Source organism: Oncorhynchus mykiss, chromosome 16, assembly GCF_057628025.1.
Source record: "Oncorhynchus mykiss isolate SJ-2025 chromosome 16, ASM5762802v1, whole genome shotgun sequence".
Lineage (NCBI taxonomy): Eukaryota > Metazoa > Chordata > Actinopteri > Salmoniformes > Salmonidae > Oncorhynchus > Oncorhynchus mykiss.
In genome coordinates, this window is record NC_143037.1 from 22,570,204 (window position 1) to 22,590,494 (window position 20,291).

The window sequence follows — 20,291 nt, forward strand, 5'->3', positions numbered from 1 at the left end:
TTATTAACTTGCCTAGTTAAAATAAAGGTTAAATCAAATGTTTTAAAAAATAGTGGTGTTACAACACACCATGTCATGTTTCAGAACACCTTGGTGGCAGCTCAGTTGCCACTAGTTTTACTGTTACAAAACACTTCATTGTAACAGTGTGCACATCAGTGTCCCCAGTTCCTTAGCACAAACCTAGATTCTGATCAACTGGGGAATAGCAATAAAATGTCACTGAGGGCAGAGAGGAAGAAAGAGAGAGAACAGCTGTTTAAAAAAAATGCCTAAGTCACAATCCCACACTCAGCGAAAGAGAGAGACTGCCAAGGGCAGGGAGGGAGGGAGGAAAGGAAGGAGGGAGGGAGGAAGAGGGAGCACACAGAGAGCCCACTGTTAGAAGGAAGAAAGGCAGATTGAGTGTCAATGGACAGCGTAGGTAGATTGCCGAACAAATTGTGCAGATAAACCCAGCACAGAAGAACATTTGGGATAGAGATAGAAAGAGAGATTACCACATGAGGATATTGAAGTACAGTAGAGTAGGATAGTGTTGTGACTGAAGGGGCAACAGGCGATTGTGATAGCCAGGACAGAGCAGCCAACCCTGGGAAGATGCTGTGAGGACTCAGGACTAGAGCCAAGTAATGGAGGTTGAGACAGCCAGCAGGCAGACACGATTGGTCAGGTACAGCAATATGGCATCTTTATGATTCATTGAGAAATTAATATGAGATGGTATGTTGAGAACTCTTTTGAGTCTTAATTTGACCAACAATCAAAAAAACCAGACTGGTCATATTTAATTCGGTTCAATTTCAAAAGCAGTTGTACGATGTTTCTTTACTATAAAAAAACAACTAAATTACAAACTTAAAATGTACCCAAATGAACTTTTATTATTATTAATTAACATATTGATATTTTGATCAAAAGCCACAGTGCACAATTCATTGTGGGAAATGAGTAGTTGTGATATCGATAGATAAATGACAAACAGTCGATTTAGACAGATAACACCTGTCCTTATTTATAGTGTTGACGAAACAGGTCCTCGGGATTTTTACCATTTTCTCAGTAAATCAAGGGATTGTTATGTTATGTTATATTCTGGTTGATCTACAATGCCCTTATTGTATTGATATTGTGTTACAATACGTCTCCTACTTGTATTTTCATAAAGTAACTCATACTCTGTATGAATTCCAAGTAAGGTCATCTGCGTTTTGAAATGTTATGTTCTGTTTATGACCCATTGTTTGTGGTTGAAATTTGTGACCATGGTGCCAAACTTATTTTGAGCTAAGCTGAAAAACACTTTATATGTAACAATTGTGTTTAGCCATAAACTAGTTTGTTTGATAGGCTTCAGAGTCATACTACGTTATGCTGCCGTCCAAAGCCATTTGTTCCCCACCCCCCTCTCATTACCGGTAATAAGGTCATTATAAGATCTTCATAAGTCAAGAGGGTCATCACTAGTGTGTTGAGTGTTGAAGGTCACGATTTTCAGACTTTGGTGAACACTGTCAGCATACAAGTGTCTCCGTTAGTGAGATATTGTGTTTAGATGGGAAAGAGATGATTTCCTTGTGTGATTTATTCAACATAATCGTTGTCGGCATTCTCATGATGCTCCCGGCTCCTTGAGCGCAAGGCCCACAAAGCCCACTCTGTGTGGCACACAAACACTCTGTTTGTCTTCGCTAGCGCTCTTTAGCATTTTCCGTTTCTGTTCCCCAAGCTAGCAAGCGACCCCCACCAGGTCAGAAGGAGATTCTCCAAATATTTCACCACACCCACATAAACCCTGGTTGGCAAGGGCCAACATCCCCTGACAATGGCTTCTTGTTGTCTTCTCTCACTCTACGTCTCGCTTATTTTCCAGTTTGTTGATAGTCGCGTAGATGAATAATGTTACCGTTCGGAATAACTGGGGTCTCCCACGACTGCGGCTATGGAACTTTCTAGCTAGGAACAGGATTCAGTAACAGTGACATAACAAAACGTACACAAAACGGACGGATTTCCAATGACTTCCTGCTTCCTTGTCTTCAACATGTTACCCCATCCCCCATGTCCACCCTTTTCTTATATTCCCCTTTCCTGTCCTCCTCAGCAGTGCAGTCTAGTGCTGCCGTCTTGCGCTCCCCCCGCATGTCTCGCATACCATCTTTGCTTTCTGCGCCATATTGATTTTCACACACTACCCAGAACCCCACCTGCTACCATGGCTAAGCAGCTGTCACCTGTCAGTTTCGCCATGGGGCGGCAGGGCCTGTGAGGGCTCAGAATAGAACCCTGTGAGAGAGAGTTGGGGGAAAGGGTTGGGCAAGTACACTACGGTACCCCCCCCATAAGGAACGGATAGCGGATAACAGTTCGGGTATGGATATGTGCTTGTTACATGTCACATTTTGTACTTGGTAGCAAATTACATTGTTTTTTTGATGGGAATTCATTTGTGGGAGTAACACTCTGTTTGGTTTGTATAGTTGTTTAGTTGTATGCAGTAGTGTGTTGGTTGTGTCTGGTGAGGCAAGGCCTGTTGAGTACACTCGTTGTTATTGAGAATCAAGTTTAGGCCTACTTATCGCCATTGACTGTTGCTGTTGATTTGATACTTACCAGTGTTTGTGCTTGCTTGGTGTCTTCTGGTTGGTATTGCCACTGTCAGTTCTTCATAGAAAAGCTGTGTAGTACAAACCATTATGGGCCTCTTCCTGTTATGATCACAGTTTGCCTTTTTTTAGGTAGTGAAGAGAACCACATGTACATGTATTGACTATGTAAAATTAGGCATCAACCGTATCATTCTTTCATGGCAAATCTTTCATACGGACACTGAAGTGCATAAAATTGTTAATCAGTGTTTACCTTCCTAATCTCCTCTCCTGTCCCTCATCTCCTATTCCTTTTTTCTTCTCCTTCTCTCTCTCTCTCTCTCTCTCTCTCTCTCTGTCTCTCTCTCTCTATCTGTCTTTCTCTCTTTGTCTCTCACTCTCTCTCTCTCTCTCTCTCTCTCTCTCTCTGTGTCTCTCTCTGTGTCTCTTTCTCTCTATCTCTCTGTCTCTATCTATCTCTCTGTCTCTATCTGTCTCTGTCTCTCTCATTCTCTGTCTCTGGCTCTCTTTGTCTCTCTGTCTGTCCCTGGCTCTCTCTGTCTCTCTCTCTCTCTCTGTCTCTCTCTCTGTCTCTGTCTCTCTCTCTCTGTGTCTCTCTCTCTCTCTCTCTCTCTGTATCGCTCTCTCTCTGTATCTCTCTCACAGAATGGAGGACCAGGACAGAATGAGCCATGCCTCAAGTGTGGTCACAATCTCCTCTTTTCCTGTCAGAAGCAAGGTTTGTCTCTCCTGTCCTGAACCACCTCTACCTTTGCTTAGTTTTTGTTTCAACAAGCTCAACGCTCATTGACGCCACCGAACGCCACGAAGATCAACATTTACTGAGGTTATTTCGTCAGCACAGTTATCACTGGTTCTCTCTCAAACTCTTACAGGACGGCGATGACAGGGTGCAAACGTTTGGGAAGAGATGTCGGGCGGCGAAGAGAGACCCCAACTGCCCCGTGGTGATAAGAGGTTGGCTCAATAAGAAGGTACTGTTCAGTAAACAGAACATCCATGATCATGTGTTGATCACTGCAAGGTAGCAATTAAACAGGCATTGTATTGAATTGTTAATGTTTAGTCACGCTCACAGCTGCGTCGGAATGTGTTTCTGCTTGTCATTGTAAATCGTATAATTCTTATAAATGTTTTGTCCCATGTAGGACAGCTCTGGGCTGAAACTGTGGAAGAGAAGATGGTTTGTCCTGTCTAACTACTGTTTATTCTACTACAAAGGCAAGCAAAGAATACTGTTGTCGTGTGTGTACCTGACATAAATAGTGCCGTTTTCGTCCAGCTTTTTTCTCCAGCTTCTCTCATCTCTTTTTCTCTCTCAACTCGTTCTCTTCCAGACAGCAGAGAAGAATCTGTTTTGGGTAGCATCCCACTACCCAGCTACAACATTCTCTTCTGCACACCGCGAGAATGCAAGAACAGAAAAAACACTTTCAAAGTAAGTAACCCCGTATACATTCCACTTTCCACTCTGTCGACTGTAGGTTCAGTATCTGTGTGTGCTTATACTGTATACACAGTATATGTGTGTGTGTACACTGTAAAATAATGTATTAATATGACATTAGGTGGTGCACCAGGGAATGCGCTCCTACTTCTTCAGTGCAGACACTCAGGAGGACATGCTGGGCTGGGTCAGAGCACTCAGTCAGTCCGCCTGTATGGAAGCAGACAGCTCCATCAACAGGTACCTGTATAGAGCTCTATTGGACACTTCTTCATCTTTGGATTTCCTTAAATAAAACCTTTATGTAATAATAACACAGGACTCAGTTAGAACTGTATTGTATTTCATTATAAAGAGGATATAATCCGATCATAATTTTTAATTTTTTTAAATAAATGTATTATCCTTCCTTTTCTGCGTTCTCTCAGGCGTTGCTCGAGTTATCAGGACTTCACGCAGATAGGTGGCAGCAGTGAGTCTGTGGATCTCCCTCATTCCCCCTCTCTCAGTGGTCCCCGTAATGCTGCGCACACCAACACATCACAGAGGAATCCAAGTCAGGTCACCAGGGGGAGAATAGGGGCACCCCATTCGGAGCCAAGAGGGAGGCGGAGCGTGCGACGAAGGTAGAACGGGAGGATTTGCAAGCAGCCTCAGTGTCTAGACACCTGTCACCTGCCACTGTCTCTGTCACCAAGCACATTTAGAAAGTCGCACGGTTATTCTGGGGGAATTGTCTGAGGGGGGGGTGGTGACTTCTGTGCTATTTTGTGTACTTAGCCCATCGCCCAGAACACCCAGTCCAACAGAGTTTAGCAGCAGAAGGAGAGACCGGACAGATGAGGATTCCCTCCCCTTCCATTCTGGTCCTAACACACCACCCAAGCCCACAGAATTCATGGGGACAGGTTCTTTGACCCCCAGAGGTCAATTGGGATCGCGACCCCACACACCAGTCGGGCGAGTTGACATTCGACCCCAGGAGGATCCTCCCATGACGCCACAGACCCTGTGTTACACCCCTGCGTCTCCCAAGATGGAGTTTAAATCCGCCCCCCACACTCCAGGGACTGACAGATGGCACACAATCAACAGGGTGAGGAGGACACGATTCGTTGATTTGTGGTGTTATTCTACACCTGAAAAGGTTTAGATGCCGGGCAGAGACTCAAATAATAGAAGGATTCAATGAGCACGTGGCGTGTTATTGTGACAAGGTAAAGCTAAAGCGTAGACAAGACTACATAATTAAAGAAGAAGTTAGTTAAGGTTGGGATTAAGGATGGGTTTTTCATTATTTAATTATCTCATTCTCCATGTTGACTTTTTTTCCCCCCTAGCCCACGCCTGTATATTCCTCCCTCCACCATACTCCAAGTGGACGAAGAGCTTTCAGAAAGGTACAAAACAGTGTGAATATACACAGAGCGTGCACAACAGATCTCCTTATGTACAGTTCACAGTGCATTTGAGAACGTATTCAAACCCCTTGACTTTTCCCACATGTTGTTACGTTACAGCCTTATTCTAAAATGGATTGAATCAAAAAATAAAATCCTCACCAGTCTACACACAATACCCCATAATGGCAAAGCAAAAACAGATTTTTAGAAATGTTTGCAAATGTAATTAAAAATGTAAAACAGAAATACCTACGGAAGTCTTCAGACCCTTTGCTATGAGACTCGACATTGAGCTCAGGTGCATCCTGTTTCCATTGATCATCCTTGAGATGTTTCTACAACTTGATTGAAGTCCACCTGTAGTAAATTCAATTGATTGGACATGATGTGAAAAGGCACACACTTGTCTATATTACGTCCCACAGTTGACTACCATGAGGTTGAAGGAATTGTCTGTAGAGCACCGAGACAGGATTGTGTTGAGGCACAGATCTGGGGAAGTGTACCAAAACATTTCTACACCATTGAAGGTCCCCAAGAACCCAGTGGCCTCAATCATTCTTAAATGGAAGAAGTTTGGAACCACCAAGACTCTTCCTAGAGCGGGCCGCCCAGCAAAAATGAGAAATCAGGGGAGAAGGGCCTTGGTCAGGGAGGTGACCAAGAACCCGATGGTCACTCTGACAGAGCTCCAGAGTTCCACTGTGGAGATGGGATAATCTTTCAGAAGGACAACCATCTCTGCAGCACTCCACCAAGCAGACCTTTGTGGTAGAGTGGCCAGACGGAAGCCAATCCTCAGTAAAAGGCACATGACAGCCCGCTTGGAAACAAGATTCTCTAGTCTGATGAAACCAAGATCGAACTCTTTGGCCTGAATGCCAAGCATCACGTCTGGCACCATCCCTATGGTGAAGCATGGTGGTGGCAGTGTCATGCTGTGGGGATGTTTTTCGGGGGCAGGGACTGGGAGACTAGTCAGGGTCGAGGGAAAGATGAATTGGAACAAAGTACTGAGAGATCCTTAATGAAAACCTGCTCCAGGGCGCTCAGGACCTCATACTGGAGAGAAGGTTCACCTTCCAACAGGACAATGACCCTAAGCACACAGTCAAGACAATGCAGGAGTGACTTCGGGAATACTTATGTAAATGTTGTATTTCAGTTTTTAACATTTTGAATACACTTGCAAAAAATGTCTAAAACATGTTTTTCCTTTGTCATTATGGCGTATTGTGTGTACATTGATGAGAAATCAATTGTATTTAATCCATTTTAGAATAAGGCTGTAACGTAACAAAATTTGGAAAAAGTCAAGGGTTCAGAATACTTTCCCGAATGCGCTGTACATCAACAAAGAATACACACTGTCTGTACACAGAGAGTTAATACATACCTACAGTATGTAATTGTAATAACATTATAATTCATCGTACTGCATTTATAGGTAAATCATTGTATAACTTGATTGTAAAACTTATTTTGTATAACCATCCATATTAGCATGTAGACATTGTATAATAAGCCATGTTATTGTATATTGCCTGTATACCTCTATATTCTTAATTACGTATTGTATTGTATATATTTTTGCCCTGTTTCTCTATTCAGAGCTACTCCACAGGGGGGGAAACAGACTTATTGCCCCCTTTGCCCCCATCTTCAAGAGTTCCCCATGCTCCTCACCCCCCACACCACCACCATCACCACCACCATCACCATCGCAGCCATATGTCTGTCTGTCTGCTACCGCCACCTATGGTACAACCCGTCTGTCTGTGGTCTGTTTGTCTGTGGTCTGTGTTTGACTAGCTTTTTATGTTGTTACTTGTTAATGTTGTGTTTTGTCTGTAACACTTTAGATGACAATATACCATAGACTTGTAATTTAGTACCTGCACTGCTGATAGGTTATACCAATAATGACACTTGGCTTGCACGCATTTAGGGGAACACTTTCATGTTCAGTACTATTCAAGAGATAGTTATATATCCTCCTAGAGTCAGATGAACTAGTGGATACCATTTCTGCGCAGTTGCTAGTTTACGTGAAATGACTGGAGGTCTATGGAACAGCCAGCGTCCTAGAGAGATGTTTGCCGTCTGTCCGCCCTGTCGTTGTCTAGCTACTGGCGAGTGAGTCCAATAACCGTAAAACTGTCTTGTCTAGTGATATCCTTTGTGTTCGGTATTTGTCTTTTTTTTTTCAATCTCTGTTCGTCACATACGTATTATGTGTTTTCTGTTCGTGCCACATGCTAGCTGCAGTTTTGGCAAAACGAGGCTGTCATAGCTTCAGTGTGTTCAGATCAATGTGCTGTTGGTGATTGTGAAATGAATTGCCTACTACACTCTGTTGAGGTCGAAGGTTATGTTTCAACACCATTGCATTTCTGCAAAGGAGAATAATGGCAGTAGCCATACAGCCTGTTTTGTCATGCACTATAAAGCATGTGTCAACGACTGTAGAGTTCATGGGCAAACTCATTTCATAATAATTGAACTTAGAGACATACTATATCTGAACGTATATCTTGTCTCAAAAAATATTTCGATGTTTTGTGTAGCATTACGAGACGATGGCTCTACAAAACACAAAAAGAAAACACTCACTCAAGCAAACTTGATTCAAACCCAAACATGTACACACAAACAAGGATATTCTTTACCCAAGGTTCCCTTTTATTCAAGCTGGGAGTAAGGGCATTTAGGGGTACACTTTCTAATGGTACACACATACATTCCATTATTCACAAGGAAGTCATACGTGATACCTTGTGTGATTTGGGATTTCATTCGAGTTATAGGAGGAAGTGTGTCAATCAGTCTGAAAAACGAATTGGTTAGGTCATGAACTCTCTGCTTACAGTCTTCCAAGTCCGAGCTGTTCAAAGAGAAAGAGACGCCGCCGCCCGTCAGGCCTCTTGAGAGTGAAACAGACGTAAGAATATTTGTATATGTGCCCTTTAATGAAATGGAGTCAATATATCCTTCTTATTGTTTCAATGATTTCTATATTGTAGTTTTTCACTAATTGAACCATGGCCTCAGGGAGTAGAGGTGCTGACAAATCTTTAAACAATTCCTTTTTTTTAAATGGATGTCCGCAAAATGTGTAAACTAGGCCTTTATTACTCCTGTATTAGTGGAGAAAAATACTCGTCAGCACCTCCACCTCCCGTTGTAAAAAAAATATTCCTCAGCACTCCCCCCCTCCATATTGAACTGTGTTTGATTGATGAACTGTTTTTTTTTTTTTTTTGATTGTGTTAGGCTGTGCTGACTAGACTGTGTGGGTGTGACAAGCTTCTCCAGTCTCTCTCTCTAGAGCTGGCCCATCTACAAGTTGACAAGGTCAGTACCTTCAGCTTACAGTTTCCTTTTCATGGCCCACACAATTGTTCTCACTTTCCTACGATATGACAATAGTGCATATTGTTGTTATTCACTCGACACTTCACACACACTTTGTCTTGACTTGACTTTGACTTGACTGTGTAGTCGATGGTTTCATCTAGTGACATTTTCCATTGTAGCGCCTGTTGTCGCACTTTTTCACCCTTCCCATCTCTCCCTCTCTTCTAGGACAGTGTCCAGTGCGCCTTAGAGATGACCAGGCTGCAACTGGACGAGTGGAGGAACCAAGGACTCCGAGGACAGGAAGGAGCACTCACCCAGAAGGCTTTGCTCCAGGAAGAACTGGTCACTATCCGAGCAAGGATGTGCGACGTCTCATTGGTGATGGAACTGATACCTTTAAAAAAAAAAATTAAAAAAGGAATTGTTTATGATTTTTATAATGTACCAGCGTTGAAGAAAAATGTTCATTGATATCCACATCAGCAAGATCATATTATGAACCTAAACTTGATTTCTTAACCCCGAATTGAAGTACATTTGTTTACTTTTTGGTACAGGAAATGGATAGAGTGTGGAGCCAGTATGAGAGGATGGAGAGCGAGCTGTCTGTGTTCCGATCACACCTGCAGCACGTCTGCAATTTCGGGATGCCACAAGTATAGACTCCTCAGTTTTGTCACACTTTACAGATTCTCTCGTTCTCTTATAACATTCATATTATTGCAATGTTCTTGAATTGGATTTACAGTATGTACACTGCAACTCATAAAATGTTTCCCATACCCACAATGGTCGGTTTCACCCACATAAGGTATATATTCCTGACGGGTCCCCGCGACATTCTGAAATTCTATTTTTGTCCCCGTCCAGTTTTATTATTTCACAGTAATACAAAAAGCACCGCCAGCATGCTTTTTAAACCAAACATTTTGGGAAAGATGAAATACACAATGATTGCCTGAGGATCCCCCCCCCCCCCCTTCCCCCCGATGTGTCCTAAAATAGACAATAGTGTGACGGTCCATGTTATCACCATCATAAAAACAAATATGTGCTAATATGGTACTAACATACTACAGAAAATGCGTAGTATTCAGAGGAATGTACTGTACTGCAGCATTGGAAAGATCTGCCACATCTGGCTCTCACCATCCCTTGAAGGTTGTTATCAATCAAAGCCCTAATAAAGGTGCTCGTTGAACCTGATAGACCGACGTCATCACAAAATGCAGGCTAAATCACATGAATCAGCCAAGAACTCCTCCTTCTGAGCACATTATTTGATGATATGCTGAGGGTGTGAAACTAGCCTAAAATGTTGTTCCAGGGATAAGGTGTTTCAATGGGTGTTTTTTATTTATTTGACCTTTATTTAACTAGGCAAGTCGGTTAAGAACAAATTCTTATTTTCAATGACGGCCTAGGAACAGTGGGTGTTTTTGAAGGGACCAAATAAAATGTCATTGTCACTTTTTTGTGGTTGAAACTTCATGTACCCTGAAAGAAAAGGCCAGAAAAGAAGTCTATGGGGCCATCCACCAAAGACTTGGTTTGAAGTTACTTGGAATTGAGTTGGCCTTTGAATTACCTTTGACCTAGTTCGGTCTTTCGTCGATCAACAACATTGTTAATATTATCAAATTTCAATCAACCAAATGTATTTTATTTATGAAGCCCTTTTTACATCAGCCGATGTCACAAAGTGCTGTACAGAAACTCAGCCTAAAACCCCAAACAGAAAGCAATGCAGGTGTAGAAGCACAGTGGCTAGGAAAAACTCCCTAGAAAGGCCAGAACCTCGGAAGAAACCTTAATTATTATAAACATGTTTAATAATTATATCTTACCCAGCTTGATGAATGTGGCCATTTTTGTTTATTTATGTTGTTCTAAAAAGAACTGGTTAGAAGGGCCATGTTACATTTTTTAGAATAACCAAAGTTCCTCTCACCCCTCCTCAGGAGCAGTCCCAGGCCCAGAGAGAGCTGTGGATGATGGATGACATCCTCTCTGGACTCAGGGTCAACAGGGATAACTTCCGGGTCCTGCTGGGCTTCCAGAGGCACACAGGTAACTGTCAGAAACACACCTACTTTGTCTGAACAATTCCTCATATTGCTCATGCTTAGGAACGAATAGGGTATGTACACATTGGAAGAGGGAGCAATCAGATGCAGGTATGTAGAGATACAGTGTACAGTATGGCTCTTGATTCAACTTATTCTCTTCACCTTGTGTGTGTCTTTTTCTCAGTTCCCACAGGAGTATTCCAGAAGTCATCCTCCCACCCGGGGACTCCTGGATCTCCAACAGAGAGGATGCCGAGTGGACTGCCAACGGTACAGTACGACTACCATACCACCCTACCAGTGCCCTAGTAGGTTACTATAGTGCTGTGGAATGATACCAAGTCAGAGTGGGGTCTCTGCACTCTGTCAATATATCCAAAGGAATATTGGATAAGGTATATGATTCAATGTTCTTATAAGGGCGCTGTTGGTGTAATGATACCAAACAATGAGCTTTGATTGGTTAATGATGTTTATGATTTTGTCAGGGGGTGGAATCAGAGCCTCCGGCCCGCCCCCCTTTACCCCAGGAGCTCCAAGACACCAATCAGGGAAGAGACCAGGGGCATGTGTGGGTGAATCCGAACTACGAGGTGAGTATAGAGAGAGACATAGGTTGCATCCTGATTTTCTACCCTTGTCCCAAATTGGGAACTTGCACTCCATTTTGTAGATCTAGCAATAGTGGAAACTCCCTCCGTGATCTCTGTGTATGTACTCCAGGGCATTTACGGTGGCCCAGGAGATCCATTGGACAGAAGAGGAAACAGCCAATCTGATCTCCATGGTGACAGGACACAGAGAGAGACATCAGGTAGCTAGTATGATATGGGGTTTATGACTATGTCTATGACTATCAAGTACTTGAACTACCTATCTACACTCTTAGGGGAAAAACGGGTGCCATCTTGAACCTAAAAAGGGTTCTTCGGCTGCCCCCAATAGGAGAACACCTTTGAAGAACCCTTTTTTGATTCCATGTAGAACCCTTTTCGGTTCTATGTAGAACCATTTCCACAGAGGGGTGCTACCTGGAACCAAAAAGGACTAGCCGAAGAACACTTTTTTTATCGTTATGGTATAACTATGGCAAACAGCAGCATAGACTTAATGGTTATTTAATTGCCTTGGAGACAATCGTCCCTTCTGATGGTGGTACATTGTACTGTACTTTCTTGGTCAGGTTTTCTTCATGTTATCAATGACTATTTCTTATACACTCCTTTTCCCTCACTCCCTCGATCTCTGTCACCCACAGAATCTCAGTCTAGTTCAAGATGGTCCACACCAGACACCACAAATAAAGTAAGATGGTCTAATTAATCTGCACCTTTTTCAAATGCAAATCACTTGATGGAATACGAATACAGTAACTAACAGGTTAAAAAATAGATGTATTCAAAGCCAAATTCAAAAACAAGGTTGACTCTTATTGTCATGAGTTTTGCCCTGGGGGTAGGACTGGGTGGTTTACGCTTGATGGGCCAGCTGCAAAGTCAAAATGGGCTACATCGACAAATTCACGAAAACAAAAATGATCTTTTTAGTCGTAATATAAGGTTAGACATTACGGTTAGCAGTGTGGTTAAGGTTTACATTTACATGTTTAGTCATTTAGCAGACGCTTTTATCCAGAACGACTTACAGTAGCGAGTGCATACATTTTTCATACTATTTCATGCTGGTCCCCTATTGGATTCAAACCCTCAACCCTGGCGTTGCAAGCGCCATGATTTTAAACCTTGTGGTTAGGGTTACGTTTAAACTAGGATTGTATGACTTTGCGGCTGTGCCAGCTAGTGACAACTCTGCAGAGCTTCCTTCAGTACGTGAGTCATCTCAGTAAATGCCAAACTGCATTTTTTTATTGTCTTGATCAGGTTCCTTACAATTAGGGCATGTTGCAATAGCCCTGACAGTCAACAGAGGGAAGCAGAGACACTCTGTGGTTCTCGCTGTAGTTTTCTTCTCTCGCTCTCTCTCTCTCTCTCTCTCTCTCTCTCCCTCTCTCCCTCTCCCTCTCCCTCACACAAACACACAGTCTCACAGATTTTCTATTAGCACTATTACCAATGCATGCTCGGGCATTCTCAGTCGTTCGCGACAACCAGTCATGACTTCTGTGTATTGGAGTCGTACACGTTGTGCTAGAGCCTCCTTTTTTTCCCCTCAGAAGGGAAGGATGAGTGAAGAGGAGCAGATTGAGAGGATGAGGAGACATCAGGAAAGGGTAGCCAGTCGGAGGAAACCGCCTATGTCCGGTCCCACCAGCCAAACCCAGTATCAAAGTTCAGAACCGAAAGAAGAGGTTGGTTCTATGAGGATTAGTGTGTAATGGATTTATGTATGATCCAATATGTATGTGAACCTATGATCCAACATTGTATGGATATATACAGTGCGCTGAGTATACCAAACATTAAGGAACACCTTCCTAATATTGCGTTGTACCCCCCCCCCTTTTGTCCTCAAAACAGCCTCAATTCACTCTACAAGGTGTCGAAAGTGTTCCACAGGGATGCTGGCCCGTGTTGACTCCAATACTTCCCACAGTTGTGTGAAGTTGGCTGGATGTCCTTTGAGTGGCGGACCATTCTTGACACACACAGGAAAACTGTTGAGTGGGGAAAAACCCAGCAGCATTGTAGTTCTTGACACAAACCGGTGTGCCATCCTATCAGACGCCCTTTTCAAAGGCACTACCGTTTTGCCGTGCCCATTCTCCCTCTGAATGGCGCATATACACAGTCCATGTCTTTATTGTCTCAACGCTTAAAATCCTTCTTTAACCTGCCCCCCCCCCCCTTCATTTACACTGACTGAGGTGGATTTAACAAGGGACATCAATAAGGGATCATAGCTTTCACCTGGTCAGTCTGTCATGGAAAGAGTGTTCTTAATGTTTTGTATACTCAGTGTACACACTACTGTATGTTAATATGAAGTTTCATTCCAAGACGCTATATATCCATAGAATTCAAATCAAATGATCAATAATATGAGATCTGTGTGTAAAACATTTACATTTGACATTTTAGTTATTTTGCAAGACTCTCTCTATCCGAAGCGACTCACAGTTAGTGCATTGATTTTGAGATAGCTAGGTGAGACAACCACATACAGTGCCTTCAGAAAGTATTCACACCCCTTGACTTTTTTTTCACATTTTGTCGTGTTACAGCCTGAATTTAAAATGGATTACATGTAGATGTGATGTCACTGGCCTACACTCAATAACCTAGAAGTGGAATTATGCTTTTAGAAATGATTATATTTTTTTTTATAAAAAATGAAAAGCTAAAATGTCTTGAGTCAAGAAGTATTCAACTCCCTTGTTATTTTTTATTTATTTCACCTTTATTTAACCAGGTAGGCTAGTTGAGAACAAGTTCTCATTTACAACTGCGACCTGGCCAAGATAAAGCATAGCAGTGTGAACAGACAACAACACAGAGTTACACATGGAGTAAACAATGTGGCAAGCCTAAATAAATTCAGGAGGAAAAATGTGCTTAAGTAACAATTCACATAAGTTGCATGGACTGCATTGTCCCTCAGTCAAGCAGTGAATTTCAAACATAGCTTCAACCACAAAGACCAGGGATGTTTTCCAATGCCTCGCAAAGAAGGGCACCTATTGGTAGATGGGTAAAAAATTTAAAAAAGCAGACATTTGATATCTCTTTGAGCATGGTGACGTTATTAATTACACTTTGGATGGTGTATCAACACATCCAACACCAGTCACTACAAATATACAGGCGTCCCTAACTCAGTTGCCGGAGAGGACGGAAACCCCTCTACGATTTTACCATGAGGCCAATGGTGACTTTAAAACAGTTACAGAGTTTAATTGCTGTGATAGGAGAACTGAGGATGGATCAACAACAATGTAGTAACTCCACAATACCAACCTAAATGACTGAGTGAAAAGAAGGATGCCTGTACAGAATAATACTACTCCAAAACATGCATTCTGTTTGCAATAAGGCACTAATGGAAAACTGTAAAAAATGTGGCAAAGAAATTAGCTTTATTTCCTGAATATAAAGCGTTATGTTTGGGGCAAATCCAACACAACACATCACTGAGTACCACTCTCCATATTTTCAAGCATGGTGGTGGCTGCATCCTGTTATGGGTATGCTTGTCATCGGCTTGGACTAGGGATTTTTTGGGGGGGATAAAAAAACAAACAGAATGGTCTCCCGAGTGGCGCAGCGGTCTACCAATTTGACAGAGCTTGAACAATATTGTACAATCCTGGTATGCAAAGCTTTTAGAGACTTACCTAAAAAGAGACACAGCTGTAATCGCTGCCAAAGATGATTCTAACACGTATTGACTCAGTGATGTGAATACTTATGTAAATGAGATATTTCATTTTCAATACAATTTAAAACAATTCTAAAAATATGTTTTCCCTTTGTCGTTATGGGGTGTTGTGTATAGATTGGGGAGGGAAAAAATGGATTCAATCAATGTTGAATTCAGGCTGTAACACAACAAAATGTGGAATAAGTCAAGGGGTATGAATACTTTCTGAAGGCACCGTGTCCAATATACAGTATACAAACATTCCATTCCAGCTAAACAATAGATGTGTAGAGTTTTGCAAAAAAAAAAAAATGTTAATCTATGAATAAAACAATCTTAGAACAGTAATATTTTACAAACACATGAAGAAAAACTTGTGAATATTATTTGGAAATAAACTTCATATATGCATATATGCAGGCCTAAACATGTGAATGAGTAATTTTTTTGTTTTAGGCCCCCTTTCCTCTGAGGGTGACTAGAGTCCTCACAGCCGTCTTGCCGTCCTCTCTGGTTGCCCGACGCGTTTCTGTCGAGGACCCCCCTCCCGAGTTGGCCACTCCGCTGCCTGAGCAGATTCCTCCAGGAAGATTGACAGAGCAAAGCAAGCAAATACCCCAGAAAGCTCCTAGAAGGCAGTTATTTGAGATGCCTGATAAAAATTCCAATTGGTCCCAGGCAGAGATGAGAGAGATGAGCCAGGAGCAGCCGCCGGCCAAACGGTTGGCTAGAGCTCTACAGGAGCTAGCTTCAGCGAGGCAAGAGCAGAACTCCTATGGGCTCAATGCAACTAGGGCCCAGCAGAGCCACAATGTCACCACCAGATCCTCCAGAGAGGAACCCTGGAAAGAGGCGTCCAACACAGAGTCTGCTGTGGAGGCCCTGAGGCCCCAGCAGGGTCAAGACTGGGCCGTTGTGGGCAATGGGGGTGTGGCCTCTAATGGAGGCGGGGCATCTGATCCCAGGGTAAGAAAGGAGGATAGGGGTCATGACACTACAAGAGAAGTGTTGGGAGGATGTCAGAGGGAGGAAGAGAAGGTGAGATGAGTACAGTTCATTTCATCTCATCTCTTATTTTGGTTATGAAACACGAGTCACATTCTAATAAAGCCTTTTTACAAACTAATTAGCCAGTGATCGCCAAACAACTGTGACACCACAGGAGGCTGGTGGCACCTTAATTGGAGAGGACGGGCTCGTGGTAATGGCTGGAGCAGAATGGTATCAAATACATCAAACACATGGTTTCCATGGTTTCCAGGTGTTTGATGCCATCCCATTCGCTCCGTTCCGGGTCGTTATTATGAGCCGTCCTCCCCTCAGCAGCCTCCTGTGTGTGACATTAGGTCATCCCTAATGACAGTTTCACCTTTTACTATTGTACAGCTAAGCATGCCACAAAGCTCAAAGTCACAATTTGGAAGATTTCCTTCTGTTCAACTGCAATTTCAAGTAATGATATACACCCATTGATTCCCGAAAGAATAAAACTTATGAATGCCACATGAAATACAGACAAAGACTCAGGATTGTGGCTTTCATGTCACAGGTTGAGGGACACGCCACTCTCCTAACATCTGCCCCGGACCCTGACCTCACCCCTGAGCAGAGAGAGGCCAAACTGAGACGTGTGGAGAGGATCAGGGAGAGAGTCATCCGGAGGTGGGGTTCATTGTGTGTGTGTGTGTGTGTGTGTGTGTGTGTGTGTGTGTGCGTGTGTGTTTATGCTAGGTTATGATGAATCCCTTCTGTGACAGCTCAGTGTGTTTCACTATGTAGAGAGACACTTATAATAGAAGGGATATCAATTACTCTATATATTATACTGTACATAGATAGATTGCAGTGGAGGCTGGTGGGGGGAGCTATGGGAGGACGGGGGTCATTGATGACTGGCTGGAATTGAATAAATGTAACGGTATTAAACACATTAAACACATGGAAGCCGCGTTTGACTCTGTTCCATTTACTCCAATCCAGCCATTACAGTGAGCCGGTCCTCCTATAGCTCCTCCCACCAGCCTCCACCGATAGATTGTGTATACCTGTCTCTGTGTTGCTATACGTTCTTGTCATGTGTTTTCTTTATGAGTTTGCATGCATCTACGAATCTAGCTTTAATCTCAGGGGCTTTCCTTCCACCTCCTATTTTTGTCCCTCCGCCTCCCTGTGCCTCTCTCTCTCTCTTCTCCCCCCCCCCTCTCTCTCTCTCTCTCTCTCTCTCTCTCTCTCTCTCTCCCTCTGAATCTCCTCCCCTCTCTCACTTAGTGCAGTCAGAGAGAGTGCCGTGGTGCCCGGACACCCACTGACCAGGATGGAGAGACAGGAGCTCCACAACACCCCTTCTACACAGAAGACCTATGACAAGGCCAGAAAGAGCCGGGAGATGCCAGGTAAGAGAAAGGGGGATAGGTAGTCAGTTGTACAACTGAATGCATTCAGCTGAAATGTGTCTTCCGTATTTAACCCAACCCCTCTGAATCACTCATAATGCCTAGGTACAAACACTCATGCTGGCTTGATGTGATAAGAGTTATTTTGATAAATGTATGCTGAAAGTTTGGGCTTTCTGCTTCGTTGCTCTCGGTAATTATACAGTCTACACTCTTCTACTGTCAGAGAATCACACCAATTCCAGAAATGTTTGTACTTTTCAGTTTCTGGGCCTGAGGATGTCTGCGGAGGCTGGTGTCATAGTGACGGGAGGGCTCTACGTAGTAACAGGACAGTAGAACCTCCGACCCCTGGAGAGAAACCTCTTTATGAAGATGAGGGGAAGGGGCACATTAAAGGTCATGAGGGTCATATTGGGAACAAAACACTGCACAAAGGTCACGGTGACAGAAAGGGTATCATGAAATGTAAAAAAGAAAAGGAACCATCCACTTCCTCCAATAAGATCTCCTCGATGACTGTATACCAAACTGATGGAGGCCTGCAATTCAAGAGGTGTGAAGACAAAGAACAGGAAGAAGACCAAAAGGAACTCTCATCCTATCACGTTGAAAGCAGTTCTCTGTCCACCAATCTGAAAGCAGAATGGTTCCTCTCAACCAATCAGTGGCGAGAGTTCATACCTTTACGAGACCACGGAATAGAGTCATTGTGCCAAAAGGAAACCTTGAATGTGGACAATGATCCAACATCTCATGATGCAGGAACGGATTCCAATGGTGACACATTTTCTGTAAGTGAAAGTTTAGAGAAAATGTTGGAAAATCATTCACTCTTCTATAAAATCACAAGTGACATCAATCTGTCAGACACGGACATTACAATGACTGATGGACAATCAGTATCCAATCAGGGAGAAGAGATTGAGGGGACAACCAATGACATTTCAACAGCAGATGAAGTGACCTATAGGGTGGCGAGACCAACAGACCAACAAATCGAAGGTTGCCACCATTCAGAATCGTCCACAAGTCATAGTATAGCCACAGACGATAGTGGAGACATCACTACAACCAATGAGCAGCCAGATTTAACATCTGAGGACCGGAACGCACCACTATATGCTAATCAAACATCGTGCGTCTCATCCAAACCAGGACATGACCTATGCATCTATGAAGAGATATCGGACAATGACGCTTTGCCCAAAGCAACAGAGGAACCCGCTCAGGAGAGTCAAGGGAAAATCATGCAAAGTCAGGAATGGAGGAGACCTAATCCCGAATCGTGGAATCATCCTGAATCAGAACAGGACCCCTTTATGTATATGTGTGGAAGGGCAGAAACAGGACAAGAGAATTGTGGAACAGTGGATATGAAGGTAGAACAGGAGGGAACTGGAAAGTTGAAGGTGGCCAATAGCAGTGTAAGTGGAGAGAGAAACCACGCGGTCCAAAATAGACGGAGCCCATCCAAAACCAACTCGCTAGGCCTGTACGAGGAGGAAAGGGCGGATCGAAGTGCCTCCTTTGGAAGAGGCAGAGTAACAGTACTGCGGACAAGTTTATAGAGGGACTACAAAAATGGAGGAAGACAAGGAAGAGACTAGAGACTGGAGTGAGCTAGATGGGGGGGGGGGGGTGAAAGTGATAGAGAGAAATTGTGTATTGAGGAGAAGAGAAGGGAGATATCTGGGAAAGGAGAATGATGATGATGTTTCCCAATGAAAACAGTTCAACATCTAAAGTTATTTTAAAGGTTATGTCCGGGAAAAGTGTGTGATCGGAAAATAAATCGATAATCAGGATATGCTACCAACAGAAAATGGAATTCACCACAAGACCTGCATGTGCGTATATGCTGTGATCATATGCCGTGTGAATACAATGTAGGGTACAGTACTAGCAATAAACGCATGCACAGTACATGTCAAACAGCCGAGGTTACACAATTATTCCACCCGGTTTACATATCTAACACTGAGCAAATACACCCCTATGTATCACAGTTGGATGGTTGTTCATTGTTCACCAATAACACGTATTATTGTTCTCACTATATAACATGAATTGTGCTCGCGTTTTGTATCTCAAATGTCCTAATTAATAAACATATGTCCGGCATTACCATATGTTGCACTAAGGCTGTGTTATTATAACATTACGAATATATATATATGACATATTTCCTCTCGTTTCATCAATAGCGCTTTCTTTCCTCAACACTGGTCCGTTAGACTGCTACTCCTCTGATTAACTCTTCTCTGACCAGGCCTAACGCAGAATGGAACTGGGTTTTCAATAAAGCCTTTGTCACTTTAAATCCTTGCTGTGTCTCAGTCGATGACATCATTGTCTGAGAACACATTACATCACCTCTTGCCGGGCTTCCTCGCTCTTAAAGACAGCCCTACCTTCTGTTTTCCCGACTCAACCCGGCTCATCTGTTTACCTGAGATATGCTATCAATGTCTTCATAAACCTATATATCAAACAATGTCTTGTTTGTTTATTTATTTTACAGGAACATGCAATGAAATTGAACATAGGCTAGTATACTGTATATACATGGTATGTGGTTCTACTCACACGTCAACATATCCATAAAACAACACGGTAACTAAATGTACAAACTGCTCACTTGATGTAATAAACATATAATAGCATTCTTGTCATATTGTATTGTCTGTATT

At 42.9% G+C, this 20,291-nt stretch overlaps 1 protein-coding gene across 36 annotated transcripts; it reads left to right on the top strand.

Moving 5' to 3' along the window:
- The first annotated feature begins 320 nt into the window (after window positions 1-320).
- On the top strand, window positions 321-20,092 carry plekha4 (pleckstrin homology domain containing A4). 36 transcript variants are annotated; one of them, XM_036946518.2, is made up of 24 exons: window positions 321-673; window positions 3,255-3,327; window positions 3,485-3,583; window positions 3,758-3,830; window positions 3,947-4,047; window positions 4,178-4,296; window positions 4,485-4,682; window positions 4,837-5,152; window positions 5,397-5,456; window positions 7,071-7,220; window positions 8,329-8,400; window positions 8,733-8,813; window positions 9,045-9,197; window positions 9,377-9,475; window positions 10,781-10,889; window positions 11,073-11,158; window positions 11,377-11,481; window positions 11,612-11,702; window positions 12,147-12,193; window positions 13,062-13,196; window positions 15,662-16,243; window positions 16,755-16,867; window positions 17,474-17,598; window positions 17,863-20,092. In XM_036946518.2, exons 1-24 carry the CDS (start codon window positions 633-635, stop codon window positions 19,167-19,169), a joined length of 4,335 nt encoding a protein of 1,444 aa, XP_036802413.2. In that variant the 5' UTR covers window positions 321-632; the 3' UTR covers window positions 19,170-20,092. The 36 variants fall into 36 exon arrangements, 35 of the variants coding, with proteins under 35 accessions (XP_036802413.2, XP_036802422.2, XP_036802419.2 ...); XM_036946527.2 differs by having other exon boundaries at window positions 17,479-17,598; XM_036946524.2 differs by having other exon boundaries at window positions 15,662-16,171.
- The last annotated feature ends 199 nt before the right edge of the window (window positions 20,093-20,291 follow it).